The sequence below is a fragment of the Euleptes europaea genome, chromosome 2 (genome assembly GCF_029931775.1).
Source record: "Euleptes europaea isolate rEulEur1 chromosome 2, rEulEur1.hap1, whole genome shotgun sequence".
NCBI classification, from domain to species: domain Eukaryota; kingdom Metazoa; phylum Chordata; class Lepidosauria; order Squamata; family Sphaerodactylidae; genus Euleptes; species Euleptes europaea.
Window position 1 is genome coordinate 97,445,349 of NC_079313.1, and position 16,802 is coordinate 97,462,150.

General features: G+C 40.9%; 1 protein-coding gene and 1 pseudogene across 1 annotated transcript in view; one reads left to right on the forward strand and one right to left on the reverse strand.

Annotated features, from left to right (window-relative positions):
- Positions 1–16,802, forward strand: part of CAPZA1 (capping actin protein of muscle Z-line subunit alpha 1) — a 28,701-nt gene that overhangs the window by 9,382 nt on the left and 2,517 nt on the right. The window contains exons 2-8 of the mRNA XM_056845419.1: positions 3,175–3,238; positions 4,949–5,000; positions 6,051–6,114; positions 8,244–8,450; positions 11,584–11,663; positions 12,198–12,276; positions 14,971–15,042. Of these exons, the coding sequence (XP_056701397.1) occupies positions 3,175–3,238; positions 4,949–5,000; positions 6,051–6,114; positions 8,244–8,450; positions 11,584–11,663; positions 12,198–12,276; positions 14,971–15,042 (618 nt within the window). The remainder of the gene's footprint in view (positions 1–3,174; positions 3,239–4,948; positions 5,001–6,050; positions 6,115–8,243; positions 8,451–11,583; positions 11,664–12,197; positions 12,277–14,970; positions 15,043–16,802) is intronic.
- On the reverse strand, positions 6,595–6,929 carry LOC130473807 (eukaryotic translation initiation factor 1b-like; annotated as a pseudogene).

A 16,802-nucleotide genomic window follows, 5' to 3' on the forward strand; every position in this document is an offset into this window, starting at 1 on the left:
TGGAGCGACGCTGCCAAAGGCAGCCGTGACAGGCAGGCAGCGCGGCGGCGATCATGGCTGCTGCCTTCCCGCTCCTGCTGGGCGCCCTCGCCCTCCTGCTGGCTCCAGTGGCCGCCTCAACGGAGGCAAAGGAGTGCGACAAGCCCTGCGCCAACGGAGTGCCAGCCCGGCTGGGTGGGCGACCAGTGCCAGCACTGCTGGGGGCGCTTCCAGTGAGACGGGGGCAGAGGGAGGGAGGGGGGAGATCTCTGATCCCTGGGGGGGATTAGGTGGGGCTCTTTGTGTGCAATGGGGGGGTTAAAATAGGGTTGCCACCCTCCAGGTGCGGCCTTGAGATATCTTGGGATTACAGCTGATGTCCAGACGACAGAGATCAGGGGAGGGGCCCTGACTCAGTGCTGGAGCATCTGTTCAGCATGCGGAAAGTCCGAGGTTCAATTCCTGGCATCTCCAATTAAAGGGACCAGGCAAGTAGGTGATGTGAAAGACCTCAGCCTGAGATCATGGCTCAGTGGTCGAGCATCTGCTTGGCATGCAGCAGGTCCCAAGTAGGTGATGTGAAAGACCTCTCTGCTTGAGACCCTGGAGAGCCGCTGCCAGTCTGAGTAGACAATACTGACTTTGATGGACCGAGGGTCCAATTCAGTATGAGGCAGCTTCATGTGTTCCTGTATTAGAGGGGAGAGGCTGTGGCTCAGTGGTAGAGCATCTGCTTGGCGTGCAGAAGGTCCCCGGTTCAATCCTCGGCATCTCCCATTAAAGGGACCAGGCAAGTAGGTGATGTGAAAGACCCTTGCCTGAGACCCTGGAGAGCCGCAGCCGGTCTGAGTAGACAATACTGACTTTGATGGACCAAGGGTCTGATTCAGTAGAAAACAGCTTCATGAGTTCATGTGAAGTGACGACCGGTCACTTCCTCCCAGCTCTCTACACACGGGAGGGAAGAGAGACAAGCCGCGAGGACAGGAGAGCCGCGCCGACTCCCATTAGCCACAGCCACCATCTCATTAGCCAAAAGCAGGCCCATACTTCCCATTGAAATATTATAAGTTTATGTTGATTACAATCGTTCTTCATTTTAAATATTGCATTGTTTCTCTTATTTTTTGTGCACTACAAATAAAATATGTGCAGTGTGAATAGGAATTTGTTCATATTTTTTTCAAACTATAGTCCGGCCCCAACAGTGTTTGAGGGACAGTGAACTGGCCCCCTGTTTAAAAAGTTTGAGGACCCCTGTGATAAACCATGAGGTCTAATAGTAAAGGCCAGCGCCAGGCAAATTCTGCCATCATCTGATAGGTTAAAGGCAGCTTGAATAGAAAGTTTCTCCACTGTTCCTATGCAAGTAGTTTGACGTCTGTGTGTTTCCAAATCTGTTTCATGTTTTTCCTGCACAGGGCAAATGGTATGGAAGAAAAGATACATCTGTACAGTCAAAGTACATACAATATGCAAAGCCTTGGAGAATTATTCAGTTCATGCAGTAGAAGCAACAGTGCCTTTGGTTTCATTTTATAGTAATTCCAGAGACTTTGGGGTTCTTGTTCTTCAATATTTGAGTTGTACTGAATATGTGTTTCTGTTTTCTGAACTCCTAATGCTCCATTCTAGATTACACAAATCCATCCTGTGATCCAGAGAGAATTCCTTAGACTTGCTGATCTACAAGTAAACACAAAGTACAATTGCCACAACATGTCAAAACCCTGGTTGTTAGTTCTTTTTGATGTTTCTGGAAGATTTTGTGGCTTTGGACTAAATTCCTTCTCTGGTTTCTCAGGCCTTTCCTGATGATGATATGTTCAAGGAGTAACTTCTCAGCAGCTGGCTTGAGAAAAATACAGGCCTCTAGGAGTACTTTCTATTTTTTGCACTGTGGGTTCTTTGTGCCTTGGTAGACTCCCAGCACAAAGCCAGACATTGATGGCAGAATTTTATTTACAGTTCAGGGTGTCTTAGATTGAGTGGGGATGATATCTTCAATTTAGCTTTGTCTCCCCCTTTCCATACGTGAAGCCTCTGTTAAAGGGGCAAGGCATTTTGTCTCCAGGTTGTTGGCAACCCTGCCTGCTGGAGAAGTTTTACTGTGCTTTTAAGTTTGCCCTTTACGGTTGCATGTCTTGGGGAGAAGCAGCTCTCACACCTGCCTTTGCTAATATATATATATTAATGCCATAAAGCCATTAAGCAGCTACTTATTTAATGGCATTCTTGGCTTCAGATTATATTTGATATGTGACTGTGGTCAAATAGTAGGCGGTCAGTTGAAAATATTAGACAAGTTAGTTGACTAATATCAAGCCCAGCAGGTGAACAGAAAATATAAGGGTCTCTGTTTTTTTAATCTGTTCAGTAGCCTTTGAGACAATCTTATCTAAATGAGTACATATACTCTGTGCTGGATGGCAGCAGGAGAGCATTATTACATCACTGTTACCAAAATTAGAAGGTTCAGTACTGAGAGTAAAAATGACCGTTACTTGTAAATGTCTTGTTCAGGTTCTGAATGCTTGACTCTGGAAAACTGATGTCTGGTTTCCAGATAGCCTTCAAGTCTTAATTTACTGTGAAAAGCAGGACTCTGGGTGAAAAATGTAGTTCTTGGGATCAGGAATACACAATTGTTGATGACCTTAAATTGTTAAAATAGATGTATGAGTATAAGAAGAGTACAACATGATAATGAATTAGATCACATTCAAATGTTTAATACTGGGATGGCCAGCCTTTCACCTGTAGGGCTTCTTTACCAATGACAGTTTTGTAAATTTTGCATTGTTTTGTACGTTTTGCATTGACATCTTGCCATGTCACGCTGCAGAAGTGGTTTGATTGGTTGCACCTGTCAAATTCTGTTACATATACAACAGTTAAATACAGGGGCCCTAACATTAAAAGGTTGGCCATCTGTGAGTTGACTTAAACCTCTAATGATGCATATTGCTATTTAGTGCCAAAGGAAATAATGAATATAGTTATTTCAGTATTTCCTAGATAAAATCACCAGGAACTTTTGATGCAGCCACCAAAGTTCTCATTTCTTCTGTTGACTTGATGAGATATGACTGTGCTAGAGCTGCATCTGTTGCCACCGTGTGTGTTCTGTGGCCATAACGGTTTGAGATATCTAAATAAGATGACTCCACTAATACTTACCTCTTTTATGTGCAGGTGCGTATAGCTGCAAAATTCATCACTCATGCACCGCCTGGGGAATTCAATGAAGTGTTTAATGGTAAGTGAAGAGAACAAAATTATTCATGCAAGTTTTGCATTTTATCATAGGCAAAGAAAACATTGCAAGTTCGTAGTATCCTACTAGAAGACAATATTGTACGATGTAAGGCCCAGATTTCCTTAAGTTAGTATATGTTTGCTTACAGCTGAATGAACCCTTTTGTGCCGCTGTAACAGATGAGCATTGAGAATTTCTCTGTTAATCTTTAATAGCCCATCTAAGAAAAGTATATTTGTTTAGGGGTTACACTTGTCTTAGATGCACCCTGATTTTGCCATCTACCTTTTTAGTATCCTTTGGGATTTATCAGAGTCCTCTAGAGTGATTCATGAGAATGAAAAATCTTAACAGGCAAAACTTGCCGTACTCGTCTGTATTCCTTCAGTGGGGGTTACTGCACTTTGTATTCCCAGCGATGTATTAAGAGTTTGAAAATGTTGTAAAAAACATCGCTTTAAAAGGGTTTTTTGATACCACGGCTTATAAATGGTTGGAAGACATCTTCACAGCTAAAGGGGCCAAACAAAGTGCGAACAGTATTTTTTATAACGTTTTCAAACTCTTAATACATCGGTGGGAATACAAGTGCGGTAACCCCCAGTGTTCCAACATCCTTGTATTGAGTTAACAATAAGATCTGGCCTCTTTATCTCGCAGAAAACCAATAGCTTTCTTGCTACTTTGCTCATCAGTTATTTTTGCCCGAGAAATCAATGATATCTTTTCTTCTCCGTGCAATTCTAAGCTAGCTGAAAGATCAGTATTCTACTGTTTAAACAACAAGAACATTCAAACATAGACATAAAATTACACCCAGCAGGGAACATTGGAGTATTGAAAGCAGTGTATTATGAGCAAAACACTTTCAAAAGTATTAGAGAAGGACTTTATAAATCCCAGGCACCAGGTTACCATGGTGCCTAGAAATTTGATTGCGGCACCTAATATTTCCAGGAGTGATTTCATTGTAGTGTGTCTCAGTGCTCCTCAGGAGGAATACAAACATTATTTCACATCAGAATATGATTTGCTGTATGACATAAAAAATACAGGTGCATGAAGTGCTTGTCAGTGCTTGTGTAAGTGTTAACTTTACACCATTCAGTGGTGGTAGATGAAATCATTTCTTAACCAGTTGCTTTCTAGACTGACTCCCAAATTCAGTTAAACAAAGTTTTTTAAAGCAATAACGGAATTATTAGAAATTGGGGAGAAATTAGGTTAGGGTTAGATGTTAGCTTTTTGTTGCAGTGATGACAAACATGGTAACTATATACTGCAACAATTTGTCATAGTTTGGATAAAATTACAAGAAACAGAAGACTAGGATTAGGTTTTGCAGTAGCAATAATTAGAAAATACGTTCATTAAAATACAAAACCTCAAAGGCTGGAAAATGAGTCTGGCTCCTGAATTTATGAGCTGGCTTCTACAGTCAAAGAAAATTTATCGAGGCGTAGCCAAAGTAATTGTTAGTGTATCACTGTTAGAATATACTTTATGTATTGGTTATTCATTAGTCTGTAATGGAAGTTCTCCTACTCCTAGAAAGAACTAATCCTTTTAGTGAGAACTAATCCTTTTAATGAGCTGTGTTTGCTATAGTGCCAGACAATTTATGACTCAGCCACTTTTCTAGGTACCATTAAATGCATACATTGAAGCAGAGGAACTGTTGCTAATCTACATCACTATCTATTTTCCTAGATGTCCGGTTGCTGCTTAACAATGACAATCTTCTTAGGGAAGGGGCAGCCCAGTAAGTACTGCTGTTCTTTTTGTTTTAAAAGAAACAAAACATGATATAAAGAACTCTGTGCTTCAGTTTTAGTAGTGTCATGTAACAGCTATCTTTTAAGTGGCATAATTATCCGTAGAACTGCTATAATCCCAGTATGTCTTGTAGTTTCCTGGTAGGAGTTACTCTTAACAGTAAGACTATGAGACCTCTGGGTCATTCTGCCTTGTTTACTCTTCTTGTCAATTCTCCTGGTGGCATGGACATGAGCCCTAAGTGGTATTAGTGTCTGTTTTGCTTTAATGGGTAGGGAAGGGGTACTTGATATGTTTTTTGTTTGTTTTGCCATCAAGTCACATCTGACTTATGGCAACCCCTGGTAGGGTTTTCAAGGCAAGAGATGTTCAGAGGTGGTTTGCTATTGCCTGCCTCTGCGTCATGACCCTGGTATTCCTTGGAGGTCTCCTATCCAAATACTTGCCAGGGTCGACTGACCCTGCTTAGCTTCTGAAATCTGACAAGATCAGGCTAGCCTGGGCCAGGTCTGTGCTTTCCATGCATAGAATAACTGGGGATGTATGCTTGCATTTCTTGAACAGCCTCTCTAGTGCTGCAAGCAAACTGTTTTTGAAAACCAAAGCAGACTGTGGTGTGCCATCAGGGTCTCAACAAAATAACCTCAAAAACTCTACTAGGTATATTTAAAGCCGTTCTTTACATCCTGGCCAAAATGGATGTAAATGAAAAAATCCATTTTGGTTGACTGTAGCACTTTCTGGTTATGAACATTGAAAAACTAATAAATTTGTATATTTTTAATTCATAGCTAGAACCTTTTAAATAACTACACCTAAGCTAACCTGTCACACTATTTTGTTGATTCCCTGAGGTCAGGGATGGTACTGCATTCTAGCATCTATGTTGGCTGCCACTGTGTGATTTGTTCATTAGCTGATTTTTGTGCAGTAAAGCTTGAGATGGGGGGAGGGGTTCATAAAATTGAAAACAGACTTGTGAATGTGGTCCTGCAGAGAATCTAATGTTAACTTATTCATCTTCTGTTTTTGAAAGTGCATTTGCTCAGTATAACATGGATCAGTTCACTCCCGTGAAGATAGAAGGGTACGATGACCAGGTATTGTACTTTATAAGTAACTAGATAAGAGACTTTTATTTAAGCTGCAACACACATGGGTTTAAAATATTGTCGAAGGCTTTCACGGTCAGAGTTCATTGGTTCTTGTAGGTTATCCGGGTTGTGTAACCGTGGTCTTGGTATTTTCTTTCCTGACGTTTCGCCAGCAGCTGTGGCAGGCATCTTCAGAGGAGTAACACTGAAGGACAGTGTCTCATGGGTTTAATACAGCATTTAAATCAGATGACAAGTAATTCACTGAACTAACAGCAGTTAAAATTCTCAAGGATCTTTTATTACCATCTTACTGCAGTTATCTTATGTGTTGCTAGTCTACACTCCATATGTTTTCTGTAGTCATGCAAAAACAAATCCGATTTTGAATAGGAAGTCCATTTACTGCAAAAAATCAGATTCCACAGAGTAGCCAGCTTGGGTAAGAATAAAGCCTGCAGAGTTCTTCATTTAAGCACACACAGTTTAGAAGTGATAAACCTTCAGCTGCTCTTCCTTAACAATGTGAACGTCTTCCTCTGGTCACCTTACAGTTGGATCATTTCTCTGTACTCAGGATGCTCAATCATGGTATCATTACAGACAAATTTCTTTTTGAAAGCTTTCACAAGTTTCTTTTTGTCACAGTCCTCTGCAATTCCCTGATCTGTAGTGAGTGTTTTTCTCCTATTTTGCTGTTGGTATTACCAATACCTTATATGGTCGTAATCTTTAGTCCCTGCCAGGAGTGAGCAGTCACCCTTAGTTGCATCAGCAAAGGGGCCAAAGGATTGGAGGTCCTGGATAGTGGACATGCGATTCTGTGGCCAGGCACTGCTCGGGGGGAGGCCGCGGCTGGGTTGACCCAGGGTTCTCTTCAGATCAGCAGTGAAGGGGGAAAGAGAAATGCCAAACTGGCAAGGCCTTGATGGCAGAAGAGACCCAAGGTAAAAAGAAGAGGAACGGGCTCAACAACCACAATGTTCCTTTATAACTAGATACTTAGACCCCTTTGTATAGAACACTGGATAGAAAGATGCAGTTGAATGTAAACTTGACCGCCAGTTCTCTTAACTTTGTTTTCTTTGAACGTTGTGCTCAGAAAGTGACTTCTTGGAATTCTTAAAGGATATTGACTACATCTACACTGAACTGTGCATTCAAAAAGAAGGCTTTGTGTGATCCCTAATTTTGAGCATGTCCCTGTGTGTTTTAAAGCAGTGACCAAAAACAAAAAACATTGTGCTTTAAAATATAGCAGGGGATTGATGAATCTGGACACACGTTGAATCAAGCACAAAATGTGCATTATCAGGTTTTCAAGGTGGAGATATATATATATATACACACACACACACACACACACACACACACACACACACACACACACACACACACATATATATATATATATATATATATATACATACACACACACACACACATATATATATATATATATATATATATATATATATATATATATATATATATATATATATATATTAGTAATTAAAAGAATTAATCTATTGATAAGTTGGGGTGATATCTTCCTTGCGATAGAGTATGGACACCTGCATAAGGGTGATGGTTTTTCACCTTTTTGACAAGCTGTTAATGTTGCAGTGGTACATGTGAGTTATCCATAGACATAAGCCACTCATGTAGTTCTGTCTCTCCTTATGCAGAACAAAAGTCATTACGGTTACATTAAATCCCTTTGGGTTATATAATGATTTCTGGAGGGCCATCTTTGACCTGTAGAGCTGCATGGTGGCTCCCGGGCCAGTGGGACATGACTCTGTGTGTGAGTGTGAGTGTGTGTGTTAAGTACCCTGAAGAGTTGTTTCCAATTGGGGGAGGGAGTCCAACTTCTAATTGTGGTTTTCACAAAGCTGAATTTCAACTCCTGGGCTTTAGTTTATTGCCATAATTGTGCTGGGTGGGGAGGTAATCAACATAGGTCATATGTGGAGAAAACAAAAATTTCTGTCCAAGAAGTGACAGGAATTTCTATCCTGGAAGAAACTATGGAATTACACAACATCTTTGTGAAACATCAGCTAAGGAAATCTGGCACAGAAAGTATGTTTAAGTCACTGTTCTCAATATGGGCTGTTTTTTTCTTTTTTAAGGTATTAATTACAGAACATGGTGACCTGGGTAATGGCAGATTTTTAGACCCAAGGAACAAGCTTTCCTTTAAGTTCGACCATTTAAGGAAAGAAGCCAGTGATTCCCAGCCAGAGGACACAGATGCAGCACTCAAGTCTTGGAGGGATGCTTGTGACAACGCATTAAGAGCCTATGTGAAGGATCACTACCCTCATGGCTTTTGTACCGTTAAGTATTCAACCTCCTTTTATGTTGACACATTGGTTAATATAAAGAACATCAGTAATTGAACTCTACAGATGTTAATACCTTGTTTCTTCTGTGTTAGAATAAGATATTAATATATGAATGTCTCAGTATTTATGTGAATGTCTCAGTATTTATGCATGATCTTCCAGAGATATGAAGCCATTAATGTTGAATTAAAGAGCATTGGAACATTTCCCATGAGCTTTAATAGATTTACAATCCTCTATGGACACAATGTGGAACCAACTTACCTTTCCCTTCATCTGCCCTCAGAAGAAAATTGTGGAATAGTTCTATGGCTCTGGGCCTAAGGTACCTTCAGAATAGTGTGTGTATTATGTGCCATCAAGTCGTTTCCAACTTATGGCAACCCTATGAATTAATAACCTCCAAAATGTCCTATCATAAACAGCTTTGCTCAGGTCATGCAAACTGAAGGCTTTGACTTTCTTCAAACACTGGAAATCAATCCATCTCATGTTGGGTCTTCCCCTTTTCCTGCTGCCTTCAGCTTTTCCTAGCATTGTTGTCTTTTCCAGTGTTTTGTTTTCTCATAATTTGACCAAACTACAATACCCTCAGTTTAGTCATTTTCGCTTCTAGGGATGGTTTAAGCTTGATTTGATCTAGAACCCACTTATTTGTCTTTTTGGTGGTCCACAGTATCCTCTAACCTCTCCTCCAGCACCCCATTTCAAATGAATGAACTTTCTTCTTATCAGCTTTCTTCATTGTCCAACTTTCACACCCATACATAGTAACAGGGAATGTTATAGTATGAATAATCATGATCTTGGTCACCAGCAACACATCCTGACACTTTTCTAGTTCCCACATGGCTGTCATTTCCAGTCTTAATCTCCTGATTTCTTGGCTGCAGAAATTATCTGGAATTACTTGGGAGAAATCACATAAACTTGCTTTACAGGTTCAGTGTAATGGAAGTTAAATCCTCTGGTTGTGCAGGCAATAGGGGAGCGTAGTGGGAAGTATGCACACAACACACATGAGATGCAACTACTGATTTGGGCTTTGGGGAGGAAATTAGAATTGGAAAACTTCCTGGGAAGCAATCTAATACCCTAAGTAGGGAGTGGATGATATGCTTTAGCATGTTTTATCATTTATATTTAGTAAACGCATTTTTAAAATTGTCTTATACTATGTCCTAGTAGGAACAAATACTGAAATATTTCATTAGGGTAGTTTAACTAGGTGGTTTAAAAAAAACCCAGGCGGTTTGAATGTTCAAAATAACTTAGAATCTAGTGACAACATTTATTCAAGTATGAACTTTTGTGAGATTGCTTCTTCAGATGCAAATTAGAGAGAAATTATTTTGCACATATTTTGAAGGGAAATTACGGCAGAGAGGTGGGGCAGAGAGGCTTGGTTGTGAACCTGTTAATTACTCTTTTGTTCATCTGCACCCCATGAGAGAGAGGCTGTAACCTCTGACTTCTCATCATGTATTATGTGTAACAACCTCACCTGACCTGTTCCAGTCCCTTAAACAGAAAATTATATCTGCATAATGTATGGCAGGTTCTTCTGTCTGCCCCAACTCCTTCCTTCCTCCCCTATAATTTTTGTTATAAATGTGTGCAAAATGAGTTCCTTCTTCATAACATCTGAAGAAGTGAGCTCTAGCTCACAAAATTTCACCCTGGAATATATTTTTTTAGTCTTTAAGGGGCCACTGGACAGGTTTTCTTTTAAATGTTCAACCACATTCAAAGCTTTATACAGAAATTATTTTTATGGTGAATAATACTTGCACAAGTGTAAAGGCAATATAGCATGTGCTTCCTTTATATTATTTAAATTTAAGAAGGAAACTGAAGCTGCTGAAAACTGCTGACACACTCATTTTAGCACAACATAATAAGAGCTGTGCTGGATCAGAGCAGTGGTCCATCCAGTCCAGCATCCTGTCTCACACAGTGGCCAACCAGTTACTATGGAAGCTCAACAACAGGACATAGAGGCTGAGGCCTTCCCCTGATATTGCCTCCTGGATCTGCTATTCAGAGATTTACTGCCTGAGTATGGAGCCCCCCTTTAGTTGCTATGGCTAGTAGCCACTGACAGACTTACCCCTTTTAAAGCTGTCTGTGCCTGTGGCCGTAACTACATTCTCAGGCAATAAATTCCACATTTTAATCCCTTGTGTAAGGAAGTATTTCCTATTGTCCATCCTGAAGCTACTGCCCATCGGATTCATTGGATGCTCTCAACTTCTAATTTTTTGGGAGAGGATGAAAAAGCTCTTTGTCAACTCTCTCCACCCTGTGCATAATTTCATAAACCTCTGTCATGTCCCCCTTAGTCATCTCTTTTCTAAAGGACTGTATTTGATATGCCTTGGACTTGGTTGCCAACTCATCTATTTCAACAGTATTATAACTCTCTTCCATGGAGGCCACTGGGTCACCTAATCACTTGTATTACTTGTTAGCTCCATATCAGATTGGTGATTACAATATCTTTTCCACCCTGTGAGAAGAGATACATAAATATAAGAACATTTAGCTTTGATTTTGAGTTGACCTACACAAAAAATCAGGTGAGTTTATAAACTGATTTTTAAAATTTGGATTATTATATGTGTAGTTTTATCTCCCCACCCCGGTATACACATCAATAAAATATGTGCATGTACACATTGCCTGGGGATAATCAGCTGAAAATCATACATTACAGCTTTGAAAACTGCCAAATTCACCTAATGTTGTAATAGCAATGGACTTTATTCATTGTTCATTGTATAAAACAATAAATCTTTAGAAATGAAAAATTATCCACACACAAAAATCACAGGAAATTTTTCTGTCAAAACATCTCTGGCTGCAGCAATCCTCAGGAAAGCTATGGGATTTTAGTCTGGTATTCTTTCAGGTTAGCTAGACGAATGAGTCGTTGTCATGTGGCTGTGGTAGTGATGATTTCGATGGTAAGGGCCCAAAAAATTAGACTTGTCTTTAGGTTTGCAGGCCTCTGAACATTAAAGCAATACAGTAGGAGGAACCCTCAGGTGAGCTGTTTTAACAAAGGACAACCAGATTTGGCTTCCAGTCTGTCTTACTATGTAAACTTTCTTTGTGGCAACAGGTTTATGGGAAGACTATAGATGGGCAGCCAACGGTCATTGCTTGCATTGAGAGTCACCAGTTTCAGCCCAAAAATTTCTGGTAACTATTTCTAAAATACTTTTCTGCAAATTGTATTCAGAACAAATCTGTCCACCTTGGCTTCCTTCCTCACAGATCTAAAATGCATCTGTTTTCACTTAGTTAGCAACTTGGTCTGGAAATATTAAGAGTAAGAATAAATAATCACAGATATGTCTTTAAGAAATAGATAAGGCACAGACTCCCATTCTTCTCCTGTGTTGCTTAATAGGCATCATTTTGCTATAATTTGTTATAATGACATCAGTGAACTAGCAGCACCTCTCCTCCCTACCTTCACCTTCTTTGGTAAAGAAGGTGAACTTCAGCTGTGAAACTGTTAAATCTCTGTACAAGTTGCCATCTAAGCTGAATTTGCCTGCAGAGGCAAAAACCTTCAAGTCATTATCATGCTTAAATAAAGCTATTTAGGGAAGAGGTTCTTATTGAGTCTGCATTTATGCATGACCTTATAGGGATATGAAATTGAGTCTCGTAGTTCTTTCCCTCTGGGAAGTTGTTTTGTTCGTGATCAACATCTGCTCTTTTATGTAGGAATGGGCGCTGGAGGTCAGAGTGGAAGTTTACCATCACACCACCTACGGCTCAAGTGATTGCTGTACTCAAAATCCAGGTTAGTTATGCTAAACTGCTGACATTCCATGCCATACTCTCAGAGTAAGGGGGTCGAAAAAGAAGGCAGCATGAGGAACACCAGTGCTGCTGTGGAAGTGGCAAATGGCCAGGACAGATTTGCTGTAGTTGTTGGGGAGCAGGAGAGAAACTTCCTCACAAACACAAACTTGCTGATGAGCAATGCAAGGTAGGCAGGAAGTGGGCATGGCTGGGAAACAGCAGGCAAATGGCAGAGGAAGGAGAGTGGAGCAGGGAAGGGCCTGTTCTATTTCGGGGTGTAAGGCTTAGCCCATGGTCAAGGGCAAAGGTGTTCCAGATCGAAAGAGAGGAGAAGAGGTGAAGAAGAGTTGGTTTTTATGTGCCGACTTTCTCTACTACTTAAGGAAGAATCAAACCAGCTTACAATCACCTTCCCACAACAGACACTCTGTGAGGTAGGTGGAGCTGAGAGAGCTGTGACTAGCCCAAGGTCACCCAGCTGGCTTCATGTGTAGGAGTGAGGAAACAAATCCTGTTCACCAGATTAGCCTCCGCCGCTCATGTGGGGAATCAAACCCGGTTCTCCAGATCAGAGTCCACCGCTCCAAACCATCGCTCTTAACCACTACACCACGCTGGCTCAGTGAAGCCACTCAGTGCAGTGGAGGGAGAACCGAACCATGTCCTAGTCCTGAAGTAAGAGAGGCCCGAAGGTGGTCACAGAAACTGTGGAAGAGAACCCTCCCCCTAAAGCTGACCTGGAGGCCATGTCTGGGCCTTAGAAGGAAAGGAGTGCACGCTAAAGACAGTAAGCATTATTTCCCTAGTCGGGGCACTACATCTGTGTTTTTCATTAAAAGTGGACTATTACATTAATCTTCCTCAGCTTTACCTGATATGAAATTTCTGCAATAGGAGGCTGGAACCCCAAGGGGAAGAATTTACTTTTGATACAGAGAGCTTCCCACAATGCCAGGGAATAGTTCCCTTGGTAGATTCTATGGGGCTTCCCCGTGAAGAAAACTCATGGTGCTGGTCTAGATTTAATGAGAGCTATGTTGGCTCACCTCCCATGATTTGTCCAAAAACTTTAAAATGTAAATACCTGCAATGTGTAAAAATTAGCATTATAATTGGCTATAGCAGACTCGTCATTTGCTTAGTTCCAGCAATGTATGAATGAAAAGGAAAATTTCTTAGCACATTTTCACTTGCACAGACAATACAGCAGCAATACATAGCACTTAAATATAATTTTAGCAAAATAAATGTGCATATGGAGCAATGGAATATATGACAAATATAGAAAACATTATTTTATTTTTTTAAATTGGCCTAGAAGAAATCTTCTATTGCATCTGTGCACATGGAGAAGATAACAGCGATAGAATCGTTTTCACATAGTACAAGCAGACAGCATGGAGTAATTTTAGTGTTTCTGCAAGGAGTGGTGTGTATCTGGGAATCTTCTGTGGAATCGGCACTATGAAGTATGTCAAAACAAGATGCAACACAAACCATAGTATGATGATGTTCAGCTTAAGTTTTAACACTTTTAACAAAACTTGAATTTCACAAATCAACCTCCATCCCTGGCTACCTTTCTCAGCCTACTTTTCAAATTAAAATTTGATCCATGGGGGGTTTGTTAGGCTGGTTTAGGGAAAGGGGTTTGCACCTTGCCTTTTCTTCCCTCAGTGTCAGCAAACACTCATTGCAGGATTTTTTTATGCAACCCCAAGATTTGGAAATCCCAGGAAAAGCACACCCATGTATTGCAAGATAGAAACAAAAAATGTAAACTTTTTCAAAACTAGCTTTTTGTGTGCTTAAAAATGTATCTTTGTTGTTAGTATTTTGGCAAACACTGCAGTAGTTTTGAACACATTTCTGTTTTTGTTTATGTGCTTCAATGCAAGTGTATATGCATGGGGGACCCCCCCCCCCCCACACACACACACAATTTTTACAGTCTTTGTGGGCTGTGGTAAAATTTTACTTTTTGGGTTAGCTACTCAGTTTCATTAAATTCCACAAAAGATAGATGAAGTAAAACCCTACAAGTAAAGAAAAATGAATCCAAATTAGGATGGAGTTGGAGGAATCTGTTCATAGATAATTTAAATTATATAGTGGAACCTTACAAGTTATTTTGCCTGATCTGACTTTTTTTTAAGTATCTTCAGCCCTGCTGTAAGCAAAGCTTTGCCCAAAGAAGCCATTGTAAGCTGGTGATAAGATTATTCAGTATACAGTGAATGTTTTAAAGCAAATATGAAAATTTAGGGTTTCATCGTCACACCTTTTCCACTGGTGCAAGAGGGAAGAAGGATCCTTTTTAACCCCCCGAAAGGACATGTTGGGGATCATGGGACCCATGTGGTCAAATGGTCACATAGGAAGAAAAGGATCCTTCCTTGCAGGAAGGGGTCAGGTGATATCGCTCCTTCTCCTCATGCCAGTAGAAGTTCAGTAGCTTTAGCTTATTATGCCATGAACCCTTTTTCACTGCTGTATCCTATAGAGAATTAATCTGGCTTATGCCTTTATTCTGCTATGAATGAGGGCTGAGGTACTGTTGGGGTGGGAGGATTCTTTCCTAGATCCTTTGTGTTTATAGAGTCCTTAGCTCAGCAGCGCTCCAAACAGAATTGGGACCACTATATACTACTCTGATGGCATTCAGATCTGTATGGTTCTTACTTTAATGTAGGTGCATTACTATGAAGATGGTAACGTACAGCTGGTTAGTCACAAAGACATACAGGATTCTGTAGCAGTTTCGGTGAGTGGAACGTTTCATCTGTTGTTTCTTTTGCTGCGTGCAATTCTGCTTTCAGATCTGGTTCCATGAAGGGAGGGTTTTACTAAGGTAATCCCTGAGGGGTAGCTGCGTTAAGTCCAGCATAGAATGGAAGATGAGAGGTCAAAGGTTCCATCCAGCCTATCATAGGGTATAGATTTAGAAGGATAAACAGCAATAAATCAAGGAAGAAGCCATTTGAAGCATAAGAAAATTATCTGACATCTATAGAGGGTTATACAACATGCTAATCATAGAATCATAGAGTTGGTACCACCAGGGCCATCAAGTCCAACCCCCTGCACAATGCAGTACTTCCCCCCCCCCACACACCCCTAGTGACCAGAAGATGGCCAAGATGCCCTCCCTCTCATCATCTGCCTAAGGTCACAGAATCAGCATTGCTGACAGATGGCCATCTAACCTCTTCTTAAAAACCTCCAGGGAAGGAGAGCTTACCACCTCCCAAGGAAGCCTGTTCCACTGAGGAACCGCTCTAACTGTTAGAAAATTCTTCCTAATGTCTAGACAGAAACTCTTTTGATTTAATTTCAACCCGTTGGTTCTGGTCCGACCTTCTTGGGCAACAGAAAACAACTCAGCACCCTCCTCTATATGACAGCCCTTCAGGTACTTGAACATGGTTATCATATCCCTTCTCAAGTCTTCTCCTCTTCAGGCTAAACATACCCAGCTCCTTCAACCTTTCCTCATAGGACTTGGTCTCCAGACCCCTCACCATCTTTGTTGCCCTCCTCTGGACACATTCCAGCTTGTCTACATCTTTCTTAAATTGTGGTGCCCAAAACTGAACACAGTACTCTAGGTGAGGTCTAACCAGAGCAGAGTAAAGCGATACCATCACTTCGCGTGGACGCTATACTTCTGTTGATGCAGCCCAAGACTGCATTTGCCTTTTTAGTTACTGCATCACACTGCTGACTCATGTTCAGTGTTTGGTCTACTAAGACCCCAAGATCCTTTTCACACCCACTACTGCTCAGACAAGTCTCCCCCATCCTATAATTATGCATTTGATTTTTCCTACCTAAATGCAGAAATTTACATTTGTCTTTGTTGAAGTGCAATTTATTAGTTCTAGCCCACTTCTCCAGCCTGTCAAGATCATCCTGCATCTTGGCTCTGTCTTCTACCATATTTGCTACCCCCCCCCCCCAATTTAGTATCATCTGCAAATTTAATAAGCATCCCCTCTATTCCTTCATCCAGATCATGTATAAAGATGTTGAACAACACAGAGCCCAGCACAGATCCCTGAGGAACTCCACTAGTCACTTCTCTCCAAGTGGATGAGGAACCATTAACTAGCACTCTTTGGGTACGATCTGTCAACCTGTTGCAGATCCACCTAACAATAATAGGATCTAACCCACATTTTCCCAATTTGTCAACTAGAATACTATGTGGAACCTTATCAAAAGCCTTACTGAAATCTAGATAAACTATGTCTACGGCATTCCCCTGATCCAGCAAGGTAGTAACTTTCTCAAAAAAGGAGATAAGATTAGTCTGACATGACTTATTCTTGAGAAACCCGTGCTGGCTCTTAGTGATCAGATCCATCTTTTCTAAATGCTCAAGGACTGACTGTTTGATGATTTGTTCGAACACTTTTCCTGGTATAGAAGTCAAGCTGATGGGTCGGTAGTTACCTGGATCCTCCTTTTTCCCCTTCTTGAAGATGGGGACAACATTTGCCCGCCTCCAATCTTCTGGCACCT